At 45.5% G+C, this 17,248-nt stretch overlaps 1 protein-coding gene across 1 annotated transcript; it reads right to left on the bottom strand.

Moving 5' to 3' along the window:
* Window positions 1-11,165: 11,165 nt before the first annotated feature.
* On the bottom strand, window positions 11,166-16,872 carry mycn (MYCN proto-oncogene, bHLH transcription factor). Its single transcript, XM_073056943.1, has 3 exons — window positions 16,681-16,872; window positions 15,024-15,929; window positions 11,166-12,488 (listed from the first exon to the last, which is right to left on the bottom strand). Exons 2-3 carry the CDS (start codon window positions 15,910-15,912, stop codon window positions 11,857-11,859), a joined length of 1,521 nt encoding a protein of 506 aa, XP_072913044.1. The 5' UTR covers window positions 15,913-15,929; window positions 16,681-16,872; the 3' UTR covers window positions 11,166-11,856.
* Window positions 16,873-17,248: the final 376 nt, after the last annotated feature.

Below are 17,248 nucleotides of genomic sequence, written 5' to 3'. Positions count from 1 at the left end.
ATTATGGGGCTGTATTCACTAGAATTCAGAAGAATGAGGGGTGAAACCCTGATAGAGTGGTTGAGAGGATGTTTCCAATGGTGGGAGAGTCTAAGACAAGAGGCTACAGCCTCAGAATTAAGGGGCATCCTTTTAGGATGGAGATGAGGAGAAATTTCTTTAGCCAGAGAGTGGTGAATCTGCGGAATTCTTTGCCGCAGGCAGCTTTGGAGGCCAAGTCTTTATGTCTATTTAAGGCAAAAGTTGATGGATTCTTGATTGATTGGGGCATGAAGGCAGAGGGAAGGCAGGAGACTGGGGCTGAGAGGAAAATAGGATCAGTCATGATAAAATGGCTGAGCAGACTCGATGAGCCAAATGACCTCATTCAGCTCCTATATCTTATGGCCTAACATTATGCTAAGCACCCAAGGTAAGTTTAGGGAATAGGATGGTTTACCACCTGCTGTTTTGGATTAGATCTTCCAAAAACATGTACATGCATCCTCCATCTAAATGGGATGAAGTATAGAACATAGAATAGTACAGCACATTACAGGCCCTTTGGCCCACAATGTTGTGCCAACCCTCAAACACTGCCTCCCATATAACCCCCCACCTTAAATTTCTCCATATACCTGTCTAGTAGTCTCTTAAACTTCATTAGTGTATCTGCCTCCACCACTGACTCAGGCAGTGCATTCCATGCACCAACCACACTCTGAGTGAAAAACCTTCCTCTAATATCCCCCGTGAACTTCCCTCCCCATACCTTAAAGCCATGTCCTCTTGTACTGAGCAGTGGTGCCCTGGGGAAGAGGCGCTGGCTATCCACTCTATCTATTCCTCTTAATATCTTGTATACCTCTATCATGTCTCCTCTCATCCTCCTTCTCTCCAAAGAGTAAAGCCCTAGCTCCCTTATTCTCTGATCATAATCCATACTCTCTAAACCAGGCAGCATCCTGGTAAATCTCCTCTGTACCCTTTCCAATGCTTCCACATTCTTCCTATAGTGAGGTGATCAGAACTGGGCACAGTACTCCAAGTGTGGACTAACCAGAGTTTTATAGAGCTGCATCATTACATCGCGACTCTTAAACTCTATCCCTCGACTTATGAAAGCTAACACCCCATAAGCTTTCTTAACTACCCTATCTATCTGTGAGGCAACTTTCAGGCATCTGTGGACTTGTACCCCCAGATCCCTCTGCTCCTCCACACTACCAAGTATCCTGCCATTTACTTTGAACTCTGCCTTGGAGTTTATCGTTCCAAAGTGTACCACCTCACCCTTCTCCAGGTTGAACTCCATCTGCCACTTCTCAGCCCACTTCTGCAACTTATCAATGTCTCTCTGCAATCTTTGACAATCCTCTACACTATCTACAACACCACCAACCTTTGTGTCGTCTGAAAACTTGCCAAACCACCCTTCTACCCCCACATCCAGGTCATTAATAAAAAACACGAAATGTAGAGGTCCCAGAACAGATCCTTGTGGGACACCACTAGTCACAACCCTCCAATCTGAATGTACTCCCTCCACCACTACCCTCTGCCTTCTGCAGACAAGCCAATTCTGTATCCACCTGGCCAAACTTCCCTGGATCCCATGCTTTCTGACTTTCTGAATAAGCCTACCATGTGGAACCTTGTCAAATGCCTTAATAAAATCCATGTAGATCACATCCACTGCACATCTATATGCCTGGTCACCTCCTCAAAGAACTCTATCAGGCTTGTTAGACACGATCTGCCTTTCACAAAGCCGTGCTGATCAGACCAAGATTCTCTAAATGCCCATAGATCCTATCTCTAAGAATCTTTTCCAACAGCTTTCCCACCACAGACGTAAGGCTCACTGGTCTATAATTACCCGGACTATCCCTACTACCTTTTTTGAACAAGGGGACAACATTCGCCTCCCTCCAATCCTCCGGTACCATTCCCATGGACAATGAGGACATAAAGATCCTAGCCAGAGGCTCAGCAATCTCTTCCCTCGCCTCATGGAGCAGCCTGGGGAATATTCCATCAGGACCCGGGGACTTATCCGTCCTAATGTATTTTAACAGCCTTAACAGCTCCAACCCTTCCTCTCCCTTAATATCAACATGCTCCAGAACATCAACCTCACTCATATTGTCCTCACCGTCATCAAGTTCCCTCTCATTGGTGAATACCGAAGAGAAGTATTCATTGAGGACCTCATTCACTTCCACAGCCTCCAGGCACATCTTCCCAGCTTTATCTCTAATCGGTCCTACCTTCAATCCTGTCATCCTTTCGTTCTTGACATAATTGAAGAATGCCATGGGTTTTCCTTTACCCTACTCGCCAAAGCCTTCTCATGCCCCCTTCTTAAGCTCCTTTCTTGCTACCCTATATTCCTCAATAGCCCCATCTGATCCTTGCTTCCTAAACTTCATGTACGCTGCCTTCTTCCTTCTGACTAGATTTCCACCTCACTTGTCATCCATGCTTCCTTCACCCTACCATTCTTTATCTTGCTCACCAGGACAAATTTATCCCTATTCCTGTTGTAATTTGTAGTCCACATCATTGCAGCTATTTGGAGGCCTGTAGATAACTGCCATCAGGGTCCTTTTACCCCTGCAATTTCTTAGCTCAACCCATAAAGATTCTGTACCTTCCGATCCTATGTCAACTCTTTCTAATGATTTAATATCATTTCTTACCATTAAAGCCACGCCACCCCCTCTACCTACCTGCCTATCCTTCCGATACCCTGTGTATCCTTGGACGTTCAGCTTCCAGAGACATGCATCCTTTAGCCACGTCTCAGTGATGGCCACAATATCATACCTGCCAATCTGTAACTGTGCATCAAGATCATCCACCTTATTCCTTATGCTGTGTGCATTTAAGTATAACACCTTAAGTCCAGTATTTGGTACTTTTTGCATTGATTGCACTGCAACTCATTTGCTCCATCACTTGCCTGTCCTTCCTGACACCCTTACTGCTCACTACCTTAGATCTATTTCTGTTTTTCCTCTCTTCCACTCCAACATTCCGGTTCCCATCCCCCTGCCAAATTAGTTTAAACCTTCCCGAACAGCTCTATTAAACCTTCCCGCCAGGATATTGGTCTCCCTAGGATTCAACTGTAACCCGTCCTTTTTGTACAGGTCACACCTGCCCCAAAAGAGGTCCCAATGATCCAGAAACTTGAATCCCTGCCCCTTGTTAATTACTGATGTTCATTACTGTTAATAATGATAACAACACTTCAAACTCACATGCATCATTCCTCCTGGTTCTATTAGAGTTTTTCGAGGAGGTTACAAGGAAAGTGGATGAAGGGAAGGCAGTGGATCTTGTCTACATGGACTTCAGTAAGGCCTTTGACAATATCCCACAGGGGAGGTTAGTTAGGAAGATTCAGTCACTAGGTATACAGGGTGTGGTAGTAAATTGGATTAGACATTGGCTCAATGGGAGAAGCCAGAGAGTGGTCGTGGAGGATTGCTTCTCTGAGTGGAGGCCTGTGACTAGTGGTGTGCCACAGGGATCAGTGCTGGGTCCATTCTTATTTGTCATCTATATCAATGATCTGGATGATAATGTGGTAAAATGGATCAGTAAATTTGCTGATGATACAAAGATTGGAGGTGTAGTGGACAGTGAGGAAGGTTTTCAAAGCTTGCAGAGGGATCTGGACCAGCTGGAAAAATGGGCTGAAAAATGGCAGATGGAGTTTAATACAGGCAAGTGTGAAGTATTGTATTTTGGAAGGAAAAACCAAGGTAGAACATACAAGGTAAATGGTAAAGCACTGAGGAGTGCAGTAGAACAGAGGGATCTAGGAATACAGATACAAAATTCCCTAAAAGTGGCGTCACAGGTAGATAGGGTAGTAAAGAGAGCTTTTGCTACATTGGCCTTTATAAATCAAAGTATTGAGTATAAGAGTTGGAATGTTATGGTGAGGTTGTATAAGGCATTGGTGAGGCCGAATTTGGAGTATTGTGTGCAGTTTTGGTCACCGAATTACAGGAAGGATATTAATAAGGTTGAAAGAGTGCAGAGAAGGTTTACAAGGATGTTGCCAGAACTTGAGAAACTAAGTTACAGAGAAAGGTTAAATAGGTTAGGACTTTATTCCCCAGAGCTTAGAAGAATGAGGGGAGACTTGATAGGGGTATATAAAATTATGATGGGTATAGATAGAGTGAATGCAAGCAGGCTTTTTCCACTGAGGCTAGGGGAGAAGAAAACCAGAGGACATGGGTTAAGGGTGAAGGGAGAAAAGTTTAAAGGGAACATTAGTGGGGTCTTCTTCACACAGAGAGTGGTGGGAGTGTGGAATGAGCTGCCAGATGAAGTGGTAAATTTAGGCTCACTTTTAACATTTAAGAAAAACTTGGGACAGGTACATGGATGAGAGGTGTATGGAGGGATATGGCCAGGTGCAGGTCAGTGGGACTAGGCAGAAAAATGGTTCAGCACAGCCAAGAAGAGCCAAAAGGCCTGTTTCTGTGCTGTAATGTTCTATGGTTCATACTACTTTACCTTTTGACCAAAATATGCAGAAAGAAATGAAGCTGAAATTATTTCTGCACCAAGTACCTGTCCAGAAAGAATCGTTTTATTTTTGCACCATTCCAAAATCTGCTCCTCGGTATCTCTGCTGCTACCAGGGGGCCTGTAGAATACCCCCAGTAGAGTAACTGCTCCCTTCCTGTTCCTGACTTCCACCCATACTGATTCAAAAGAGGATCCTGCTACATTACCCACCCTTTCTGCAGCTGTAATAGTATCCCTGACCAGTAATGCCACCCCTCCTCCCCTACCCCCCCCCCATCCCTTTTAAAGCACTGAAATCCAGGAATATTGAGAATCCATTCTTGCCCTGGTGCCAGCCAAGTCTCTGTAATGGCCACTACATCATACTTCCATGTAAGTATCCAAGCTCTCAGTTTATCACCCTTGTTCCTGATGCTTCTTGCATTGAAGTACACACACTTTAGCCCTTCTACCTTACTACCTTTATACCCTTTATTCTGCTGCTCTTTCCTCAAAGCCCCTCTATATGTTAGATCTGGCTTTACTCCATACACTTCTTTCACTGCTCTATCGCTCCAGGTCCCATCCCCCTTGTAAATTAGTTTAAACACTCCTGAACCATGCTAGCAAACTTAACTGCAAGGATATTGCTCCCCCTCGAGTTCAGGTGCAACCCATCCAATCTGTTCAGGTCCCACCTTCCCCAGAAGAGATCACAATGATCCAAAAATCTAAAACCCTGCCCCCTGCACCAACTCCTCAGCCACGCATTCAACTGCCATCTCCTCCAATTCTTACATTCACTATCACGTAGCACTGGCAGCAATCCTGAGAACGTCACCCTTGAGGTCCTGTTCTTCAGCCTTCTGCCAATTTCCTGAAACTCACACTTCAGGACCTCATCCCTCTTCCTGCCTATGTTGTTGGTAGCAACATGTATCACAAATTCTGGTTGCTTTCCCTCTCGTACCAGGATGTCATGCACCCGGTCAGAGACATCCCAGACCCTGGCACCCAGGAGGCAACAAACCATGCGGGTTTCCTTCTCACGCCCACAAAATCTCCTGTCTGCTCCTCTGACTATAGAGTCTCCAATGACGACAGCTCTCCTCTTCTCCGTCCCACCCTTCTGCACCACAGGGTCAGACTCAGTGCCAGAGGCCCTGCCACCATGGCTCACACCTGGTCGGTTGTCCCCACCAACAGAATCCAGGACGGTAAACTTATTATTCAGGGGAATGGCTACAGGGGTGCTCTGCACTACCTGTCTACTCTCCTTCGCTTTCCCCCCTCGGACTGTCACCCAACGACCTGCTTCCGGCAGCCTAGGTGTGACTACCTCCCTGTAGCTCTCATCTATGACTGCCTCATTCTCCCTTATGAGTCGAAGGTCATCCAGCTGCTGCTCCAGATTCCTCACACGGTCTTCCAGATCGCCCAGCCGCATGGACTTCTGGCAGCTGTGACTCTGCGGGAGAGGGGAGTTCCCCCAAGACTGCCACATCTCACAGGAGAGGCACATCACCATCTCAGGAGGCATTGTAAAGACTAACTGGGAACAAGCTCGTCCTCCGTCTCTTCTCGTCGAAGCCTCTTGAGTCAAAGCCTCAAAGCTCCATTCCTTCACTGGCCCACTCACTCACTGGCCGCTTTCCACAGTATATCCTGCTCGGCCACAAACCCACTCCCACACATCAAACCAAAGGCTTTTCTTCAGATGGCTCCTACAAATAATTTCCATGCTCTGAGAGGAGGTTGAGATCGGAGATGTTGTGATGTCCTTCCTTTCTCCCTCACAATGCTCACTTGTTTATTCCTAGGGGGAGGTTACGAGATGACATGATAGAGGTGTACAAAATGTTAAAATGAGTAGATTGAGTGGACAGCCGGAGACATTTTCCTAGGGAAGAAATAGATAATATCAGTAGACATAAATTTAAGGTGACTGGAGGAAAGTATAGTGGGGGATGTCAGAGGTAAGTTCTTCATAGAGAAAGTGGTGGATGTGTGAACACGTTGCCAGTGGTATCTAAGAAAGCCAGATACATTAAGGGCAATTAAGAAACTCTGTCAAGGATGATAGAAAAATGGACGACTATGTAGGAGTCCAATCACAAACAAGAGGAAATCTGCAGGTACTGGAAACGCTGTCTCATTTCTGCCCTGCAGAGCTGATGTACGGTTAGAATGACAATAAAGTTTTTGAATCTTGAAATCCAAGCAACACACACAAAATGCTGGAGGAACTTAGCAGGCCAGGCAGCATCTATGGAAAAGAACATTCAACATTTCAGGCCAAGACCCTTCATCAGGACTGGAAAATTAGATGAGGAGTTAGAGTAAGAAAGTGGGGAGAGGGGTGGAAGCACAAGGTGACAGGTGAAACCAGGAGCGGGGGACAGTGAAGGAAAGAGCTGGGAAGTTGATTACTGAAAGATATACAGGGCAGAAGGGGGAATCCGATGGGAGAGGACAGAATACCATGGAATAAAGAAAAGAGGGTGGAGCACCAGAGGGAAGTGATAGGTAGGTAAGGAGATAAGGTGAGAGAGGGAAATGGGAATGAGGAATGGTGAAGGAGAGGGGAGGGGGGCCTTCAAGAAATCTAAGTACATGCCATCTGGTTGGAGGCTACCCAGACAGAATATAAGACGCTGCTCCTCCAACCTGAATAATGGCCTCATTCTGACGGTTATGGAGGCCATAGACTGACATGTTGGAATGGGAAAGGAAAGTGGAATTAAAATGGGTGGTCTCTGAGAGATTCCACATTTTCTGGTAGACAGAGTGTAGGTGCTTGGCAAAGAGGTCTCCCTGGTATACAAGAGGCCACACCAGGAGTACCAGATACAGTAGATGACCCCGACAGACTCCCAGGTGAAGTGTTGCCTCACCTGGAAGGACTGTTTAGGGCCCTGAATGGCAGGGAAGGAGGAGGTGTAGGGGCAGCTGTAGCACTTGTTCCTCTTGCAAGAGTAAGTGCTGGGAGGGAGATCAGTGTGGGGGGGACAAATGGACAAAACAGTCGCATAGGAAGTGATCCCTGCAGAAAGCAGGAAGGGGAGGAGGGGAGGGAAAGGTATGACTGGTGTTGGGCTCCTGCTGGAGATGTCGGCAGTTACGGAGAATTACGTGCTGGATGGGTGGCAGGTGGTAGGAGGGAAGGTTTAGATTGATTTTAGTAGGTTAAAAGGTCGGTGGCACAACATTGTGGACCAAAAGGCCTAGCTTACGCTGTTCTGTACTGTGCTGTACTCTATGCTCTATATTAACATGAGTGCAATTATTTCAGTCCATACAAGGAACTCCTAGGCCATATGACACTGCAAGTACTGAGCTTTTCTCTTTTACATATTTCTTTCTGCTTGTCCCTGAGCATTTCCAAGAGAAGACAGGATAAAGGACCAGATAAGGAGCATACATACCAGTTGCTAACCACCAGATGTTGGTATCCCAGAATCCAAACTAAAACAACACAGATTAAAAACCAGCCCAAGAATAACAATTGTCTGGTGGGAACTTGTTGTTTCTTGATTATAAACAAAAAAAAAGTTCTTTAAATTGTAGAGCAGAATTGATTTGTGTCCTTTTAACAGCTTTCTGTCTCTGAACCATCTGCTGTTAAGGTGCTTTAAAACTCAGTAACTGCAAACTTCCTTTAACACCATTTGTCTCTGCCATCTGCTATTAAGAGGACTGTAAACTGATGTTAACATGGAACTAGGAAACTGCCCCAGGAGATGGTATTTCTGCCTTCCATGAATGTCACTATTACTCACGCAGACAAAACTGCCTCTGCAAATTTTCTGCTGTCAGGTGATTCCCTAAGGTCAGGGGTAAGGCCAGCTGGTTCATGATGCTTGGCCGCCAATATATGAAGGAAAAAGGTCAGCCAAGATTTTGCTAAATTCTGGAGCAGCTGCAATTAACCTGCTTGCGGCGGGGCTCCAGAAGTGGCCTGCCAGCGTCTCTTATGATAGTCACCCTAACGTAAATTGTCAGTTGAATAACAAATGCACTGCAAGAATGAATGAATGGATTATAAATAGGAACTGCAACCCTCTTTTCCTGTCCGAAGCCAGAGGCATTGAATGTTGCATTCCAAACAATCAACAGAGGAATTGTTCCCTCACGGACTAGCCTTCATCATGATTAAGCTAGAGATATCACAGTTCAGGTCCTCCACTGAGTTAATAACAAAACTAGGCATGCAAATAAGTATTTAGGAGACCACCAGCATGGATTTGTCACCTGCTGGAATCTTCTGCGGGGGGGGGGGGCGGGGAACAGGGCATTTCTGTGTGTCTTCTCTCCCTTATCATTTATCGCTCCCCCACCTCCCAGCAAACTGCAAAGGGTGGGGGCCTGGATCGAACCGAATAGTGGTGGGAGCGCTAAGCACTCTTGCTCACTCATTAAGCTTGTGATGCTAACTGGCAGCCGCTCCTCTTGTTCTTCCCGTCACCCCGGTTTCTGTGATCCTCTCCCACACACAGTTTTCGCTCATTTCCGATGTAGCCAGAGTTTACAGGAACGGAACAGTCCTGCTTCGGGATTGTCTGCACAGACTAGAGATCGTCACAATACCCACCAGTGATGAACCTTCTCAATCCTTGCTATTGCCATTTTCTGAGAACGTTATTTGCGCAACTTCAAAAGGCGCCATAAAAGCAAGAGCTCACAGGCTTGATCGGAAGCAGAGGAGACACTGGCTTGATCTGTCACCGTAGAGGAGACAGTGTTACAGCCTAGAACTGGAAGATGACAACTGATAATTAGGGCACACTGAGAAGTCCAATCTCGAGCTGAGTGTTCAGGCTGGAGTGAGTTGCTTCTCTCGGGATTTTCTGTCGTTATTTTACGAGCAACAATGAATGAAGAAGACATTAAATGATTTCCAAGAATATGGCTTCTCAGTAACTAATGCGCTAGTAACTAATAAAGTCTTTCTCTCAGCTGTCAGTCAATGCAATATTCTCACTCCGCAATTCATTGCCTTCCCACATTTTCGTTCTTCTCCCGGAGGTCTGAACCTTGACGTTTCTGGCCCAGAGGTCTCCATAACTCGGCAAGTTCCTCCGCTGCTGCTGCTTTCACAACATTCCCAGTGCTTTACTATATTCTGCTCTACGACAGCTCTCAATGTGGAAGGATTTTTGGAGAACCCCAACACGAAACTAAATTTAAAAAAGTGCTCTCCAGGCCAGGCAGCCTGACTGCCTTTCATCATGTACTTTAAATATATCTGTTGCAAAGTAGAATGCTAAAAGGCACAGTGCTTTTCAGGTTATTGAAATTAAAGCCATACCGTTATGGTTGCACAAAATTCCAGCCAGTTCTCATGAGCACGATAGAACTTGGGACCTTTTGCCTCATCTTGTTTCCAGCGTTGTGTCAGTATTTTAGTACTAGTCAGCCCTATTCTCCTACAATTATTGTACTAGTCATAGAAAATGCAATCAATTGCCCTAAAGCACTTGTGCAGTTAGCAACCTTTTTGCTTATTTGTTAAAGAGCAGTCATTTAGAATTCTACCCACAATCCAATCATGTAAATATATTAAAATAACAGCCATCACCTTCTGTAGTACAACTGAGATCAATCCAAGATTACCTAACCAGAATGACAATGTGCAGTTTTAATAAGCTTCAGCACAATTACCTCAGTGAGCACAAGATGTTGCAAGTCTTTACAGCCAACTCCCTGCAAATGAGGCAATTACAGCCTCATTCTGAGCCTTTGAAATTATGTACATTAGTGGAATCCTTCTGTATTTTACATGAACAAACCTGACACTTTCCTCAACGAGAAACTAACAAACTGCTCGTCTACAAAGCAAGTACTATCTTGAACAAGTGCTATTTTTCGAGTTATGTACAGGTTCCCACATCTCACAACTGCAGTCACCTGCTCTTCCAAGAGAGGATGGACGTCTGGATGTCAATGTTATCATTACACACAACTGGCATTATAAAATGTTCCACACGAGTCACCAGTATCATTGTAAGATACTGTATATATATATATATATATAGCTAATAAGTCCCTAAAGTGTGCACAGTGCTGCAGTAATTTTATGTATTGCACTCCACAGCTGTTGCAAAAAATTACACTGCATGTGAATGATGATAAACCTGACTTTGACGTGACTATAGTGAACTGAGAGTGAAGGAGCCAGGGAGAGGGGAATCGTGGTTGGGAAAAGGGGAGATGGGAGGCAGCGTGAAGCAGAGGCATTCTGTAATGACCAATAAGCAAATTGCTTGGAATCAAATGATAGTTGCCTTCATCCGCACCACCCCTATCACCTGTCCCACCCACACAACCCCCGCGGCGCTCTATCCTCACCATTCCCAACATCCAGCCAGATTTACAAACTCCTTCTCTGCTCCACATTGTCTTAGGCACCCTAGCTATATGTGCCACAATACTGTACGTACTTACCCCTCCCCCTCTGCAATAATTGACTATTTACTTTTCTGCCAGTGAAACTCCTGAAACAACTTTTGTGCTTTGTTCAAACTAGAACTTATTTTAGACAGTTTTGGACGATAAACCTGCTTGCCAAAATGTATTTCGTAGACTTCATTTCCTTGCAATGCTTTCAGCCATCCTTGATTAGTCCCGAGACAAGAGGTATAACAAAGAGGCAGTTAGTTTCATAGGATTTATTTTCATAAACTTGAGGTATTTCAAAAGTGCTATAAGTTGCAGCACTATATGTACATAATGAAAAAACACATAACTCAGCCGATTACCCAGTTCTAGGAACCCAACAGCAACACAAACAGAGAGGCTAGGTAAAAGGCATATATAGTAATTTCTGTACAAAAGAAATTTTAGTCAAAAGTGATAAAGTAATATCTACTCAAACCTTTCACAACTCATTTTCATACGAAAATATAGGTATCAAATGTAGTCATGTATCAGCATCACACTAAGGATACAGGCAGTGTAAGAATTAGTACAGTACATAACAAGGATTAACAAGAAGTCTTTATAGGAAAAATTCATGCTCCTCAAACGCTGAGGTATTATTCTGTATAAAATTCCAGTCCAAAAAAACGGCAGCATAGGCTGTGGCTAGTTTTTCTCTTAACCCAGACCATCACATGAAAAAGGCGATTGTTAAACTAGTATTTACATAGGTTTTGAAATAGGCTACCAGTGTGCCCTCTGAAATGTGATCTCCATTCACACATACATGTACCTCTAAGGCTTTAGAAGTATTTTGTCCATGTTTAAATGCAGCTGGATTGAAAACCCAGAAAAAGAACTTCTGAAACATTCTTGACGTCTAAATTGTGCAAAAGTGGCATTCAACCAGTTTGGGCAGCCTCTAGCCTAGCGAGTCCTTATTTCTTCCAGTCTTTTTACCAGCACTTGCTGCTTGGCTTTCAGTTTCTCTTTCTCCGACAACAGTTTCTGCTCTTCTGACTGGAGAGCCCGCACGTAATCTGTGGCCTTTTTCAGAATGATGACTTTTGCTGCTTTATCGTTTTTCACCAGCTCAGGTATTTGGTCCCGTAAAGTGAGGAAGCTGGAGCGCAGGTCATTCCGTCGCTGGCGTTCCAAGATGTTGTGAGTGCGTCGCCGCTCGTTGTCTTCCGAGTCGGATCCGCGGGGGCTCACGCTCTTGGGTCTGGAGGAGGCCACCTGCTTGGCAAGGCGCAGGGTCTCACTTTTCAACTTCTTCAGAGGCGGCATCTCATCGAACTCTGCGTAGGGCGAAGGTGCGGCATAGTTGTGCTGCTGATGTATTGGGGCACACCTTTTGAGCAGGGAGGCACTGTGGCTCTTCGGTGACCCACAGCCAGAGTTGTGGGAACGTACAGTCACAGTAAGGGTGGTCACGTGCTTGCTAGAGGATGACCGGCGCTTTTCAACAGTCACCACATCAATTTCTTCCTCTTCTTCCTCCTCCTCTTCTTCCTCCTCCTCATCTTCTTCCTCCTCCTCCTCATCTTCTTCCTCCTCTGTAAATGTTTGAAAGTAGAATAAGTTTAAAAAAAAATGCACCAAAAGGTGTAACAAAGCTCAACACTCAGCTGGATTAAACAAAACACTAAAACTCAAGTCTCCCTTAATTAAAAAGGCACAGTATGCCAATGTAATTAGGACAAAGCCATCAACTGTTGGCATATTCTAAACGCTACAAGCTTTTTCTTGTAACGGTGGTGTTGGTGGTTAAGAATGTTTTTATTTCTCTGTCCAGCTGATGAGTTAGGCAGTGTGGCTTCTATCCACACAGGAAGTGTTTCTCTACAGGCAGTTCCACATGGAAAAATCAGCATAATCACACCCACACCTAAAAATATGGAACACTTCATCATAAAGGATTTTTTCCAAAGACAAAGGTGTAAACATTAAGCTGGAGCAGAAGAAAATATGGCATTTATTAATAAGACCACTGTACCCCCATCATCCCAAATAATGCCACTGTATTTAGAAACAATTCCTATCAATGTACAAAACTTGAGGTTTTAAAAAGGTCAATTTTGACCTCAGTTAACCATTTCTTTGATTCTGTTTAGATTGTTTAAACCATGGACCGAATTATGTGATGGAACAAAACACAAAGTAATATGGGTTCAATAAAAATCATACCCATAATATTAACAGTTTTATCATAATTGACTTGTATTCCATTCTGATCCTGCGAAGAGATATGCCTTGTGAATGAGAGGCTACCTTGTAGAGCTGCTTTATCAACTGTGAAACCCAATTATTTGGCAAATAGCTGTTGGGAAGGAGTTTACAAACCAGTTTACACAAAGTTAGCAGATGTGGTTACTGTAATGCTCACTGTTATCATAACAGACTGCTTGTTTTAAAATATACATTATAATTAGATCATAAATTTCAAGTCTAAAGTAAAGCAGATCCATTGATTTTTCTTTCATCTGTAGTGTGGACCAACTACGTCAACTAGGAAAACTATTGAAATAAATCAAAATGACCAGAGCCTGAAATCATTCCTAACATTCAATATATTAAAGTTTACCTGAATAAATAATTAATTATCCAAACAGACCGCATGCAGTCTCCCTGAGTCACGGCCATCTGGCCTTGAAGCTCAAAGCCATCCAACTCATTTTCTGGTTACACTACCCACTTGCTGGTTTACCTTAATTGAATTAGGTGGACCTTTGGGTTTGGAAAATGCTATTCTGGTTTTTTTCTGGTTGAACCCCGAATGAGGAATATATGCCAGTTAACAGAAACACACCCTCAGCATCACTGTCCTTCCTTCAGTCTCCCTACTCAAACCACAGTGTTGCCAATGTATTATGTAAATTAATGACTGGAAGGTAGAAAAGAAAATAACTATGCATATTCTTGTAAAAATACAACACACCGCGGTGGGCGAGCTACTGGATGTGTTACCTTCCCCCTTCCTCCACTTCTCTGAAATGCTAAATCCTTGGATTCTGTAAAACTCTTGAGGGTTAAATTTGCTAATTGCATGTTTATAGATTTCAGGATTTCAAAGCTCTGCTGTGGAATCCCAAGAACTTCATTCCCCATGGTCTTCTGAGATTACACTTGATTAATGGGGCTGCTTCATTACAAAGGTACTCAGGTACTGAAACTATCACCATCCAGGTTTCTTGTACATTTCGCGTTCAAAGTAGTCTCTTGGACAAAAACACAAACGTAGTGTTCTGTTCCTCCCTCCCCACACACACAAAAAGCAACTGTGGAACGAAATCTCTGAGACAAATCGTTGCATTTTCAACGACAGTAAACATTTTTTCTCCAACTAAGGATAACTGAAGAATGCTGCCGCCTACTGGAGCACTCGTGTCAATTTTAGACAGCAATTAGACTTAATTTGTCTGGTAATTCAAAACTGCTTCAAGTGTTGGCTCTGCAGCACTTTTGAGGAAAACCGCCATTCAGGGAGGCTGATGAAATTAACACAAGAAGGTGGCAGCTGAAACCAGCGGCACCACTTACTGCATCCGAACTCATTAGCATTTCTGCCATTTATTTGCGGTGGTGGATTAAAGCCTTTGTCATCTGGTAATGCTGCTGGATTCTATGCGGACCAACCCCCCTCCCAACCCCGCCAAAAGGGAAAGAGTCACCAGCTGACAAAACGAGCCAATAACAGTGTGTGGGGGATGTAGGAGGTTAATCCCAGGAGGGGACTGGCACCTTATTTTAAGTGGGAAAGCCTTTTTTGTTACAAGTACAGGAGAGGTCTGCCAGCACCTGTGTCGACGCAAGGTATTACAGGATCGGGAAAAGATCCAAATGGGAGTTTTAACACTTGCAGGTTCATGATCTTTCTGCAAACTGGGCGCTTGATGGCTGTCAATAAAGACGGTTACGAATAATTTCCGTCAGCGCGCCAACAAGCTTTCCAGCCCCCCCCCCCACCCCCTTGGCACCTCCACAGTTGAACATACAAAAACATGGAGAGAATTACTGCAAGATAAAACAATTAGTCATCCTCCCAAGAGCGAGTTTGCATCTTTCCACCCTCCCGGGTTGAGCAGACTCACCGGAATCGCTGGGGGTCTCGTTCCCGGAACTGGCGAGCGGATTAGAAGCGGGGTTAGTCACCGCTCCTCCCCGGGACGCCTCGCCTCGGTTTAGCGGGAAGGGGAACACCACAGCTGGGTCTACGCACTGCGATGCGGGGTGCTGGAGCTCGCCGATGCCGGAGTGCCTACCGCCGGAGCCCTGGGCACCCAGGGCGATACATCTGCTGCTGGTGCCGGCTGCGTCCGCGGAAGCCCCGCCTGCAGCGACAGCCAGGGTGCCCATCGCACCAGCTCCCGGGCCAGCAGCCTTGCCCTGCTGAGCCGCGGACAGCCGCTCACTGACCACCTTCTCCAGCTTCTCCCTGTCCGAGAAGCCGCTCCACATGCAGTCCTGCAGCACGATGGCGTTCAGGAGGCTCTTGCCGCCGCAGCCTCCCCCTCCGCCGCCGCCGCCGCCTCCTCCTCCCGCCGCAATCCCTCCGCCCCTGGCGGCAATCCCGTCGCCGCAGCAGCGGCTGCCTCCGGGCTCCGAGGCCAGCTGCCCGTCCTCGCCCACTCCATCCTCCTGCAGCAGCAGCAACTCGGACACCCAGTCCTCGTCCCCGAGAGCCGCGGCCCCGCACCAGCCAGCCCTGCTGGGGGAGAGCGGGGGCGTGGGCAGCAGCTCGAACTTCTTCCAGATATCCTCGCTGGGCGGATAGAAGTCCGCCTCGGGGCCGTAGTCATCTGGGTAGAAGTAAGGCTGGTAGGAGTCATACTCCAGGTCGTAGTTCTTGCAGAAGGCGGAGCGGCTGCAGCAGCAAGCAGAGGACCAGGAAGCTAAGGAGGAGGTGATGGTGGTGGAGGAGGAAGGGGGAGAGCCGGAGGTGGACGACGATGTGCTGCTGGATGACATGATTCCAGGCATCTTTTGTTGCAAACAATCTGGGATAATGAGGAAAGAGGGAGGTAGGTGGGAAGAGAAAATGAAATTTAAAATTTCTGTCAGTAACACGCACGCCACAGCAAAATTCAAGTAACACCCGCCCCCCCCCCCCAAACAGATCCTTCAGCAACATATACAGGGACACATCTGAGCAGGTTCTCGACGCCAGACAATGTTACAGAACCGTGAGTGGAAGGTGAAGACACTATCAGGGAACAGACCACCATTGAGTCTTGCAAATGTTTCTCAGATGTCTCAAAAAAAGGGAAATATTTTTGTGTGTCTCTCTGGAAAACAAAGGTGCAATTTCGCGTGACAAATTGGGCACTCCCGCGAGCTGATTAGTGCTCCGAATTCAACCCCTAAGAGTCGACTTTAATCATTTAACAAAAGGATCTGCCAGTGCTAGTAGGAATGTTGTGCTCCGGAGGTGGGATCCCCGTCTTATCGAGGGCACCGCTAAAACACTTATCTATCGGAGTATTGGTAAGATTAAATTGTCATCCTTGCAAATGCATTCCGATCGAAAGTTCGACCAATTCCAGGGTTTAAAGCCCAAGCTGATTTCAATCAGAAGTCTTAATTCAACCAGGGTGAGCATGATAGTACTGTATGAAATGTTCTGCCCTACATTGTATTATCTAATGAACGTGGGGACCTCTGCCAGATTCTACTAAAACACACACACACACACACACGAGAAAACGTAAAGTCCTCTGTATCGCACTTGAGGAAAGAAAGCAGCCTCACCTTTCACTGCGCTTTTTCTTGCAAAAGGACAACACTCCACGATATCTTAAAATGTAGTGTACGTATCTGAACAGATCCAGGAGTCAGAAGCCCCGCATTAGATTCTGATCATTCCCTCGGAGCTGACAGTGAAGTCTGTCAGCGCAACTTCGATGCAGTGCTGGATATTATTATGTGAAAAAAATTGGAAGGACTCGGGGAAAAAAAATCCCCGGTGCCAGCCCCTCTCATTTACATAAGGAGGAGCCCGCGATTTGGCGCGAAAGCATGCACCCTTATTATTTCCCAAATGTATGGAGAATACGTGCTTAAAGACTGTGTTATCGGCTTCTCTTTATGTCTGCAATGTTCATAAATTTGCATTAACGCATTTATTCATCTTGGATCACCGAAAGGGGTATTTTTTTTCATGAGAAAAGGCCCCTTTGCGATTAGGCGGAATCAGATTGTAGCTCTGCAATATGGGCGGAATCGGGGACCGTGGTTAAGGGCTGAATGTCAATCACTGATTTACAACAGGAACAGCTTCAAGGGAAAACTGCACCGAACTCAAAGGGAAGTTATTAAT

Source organism: Hemitrygon akajei, chromosome 9, assembly GCF_048418815.1.
Source record: "Hemitrygon akajei chromosome 9, sHemAka1.3, whole genome shotgun sequence".
In the NCBI taxonomy this organism is placed as follows: domain Eukaryota; kingdom Metazoa; phylum Chordata; class Chondrichthyes; order Myliobatiformes; family Dasyatidae; genus Hemitrygon; species Hemitrygon akajei.
The sequence above is the reverse complement of the archived record's forward strand: the minus strand, read 5'-3'. Positions and strand labels throughout refer to the sequence as shown.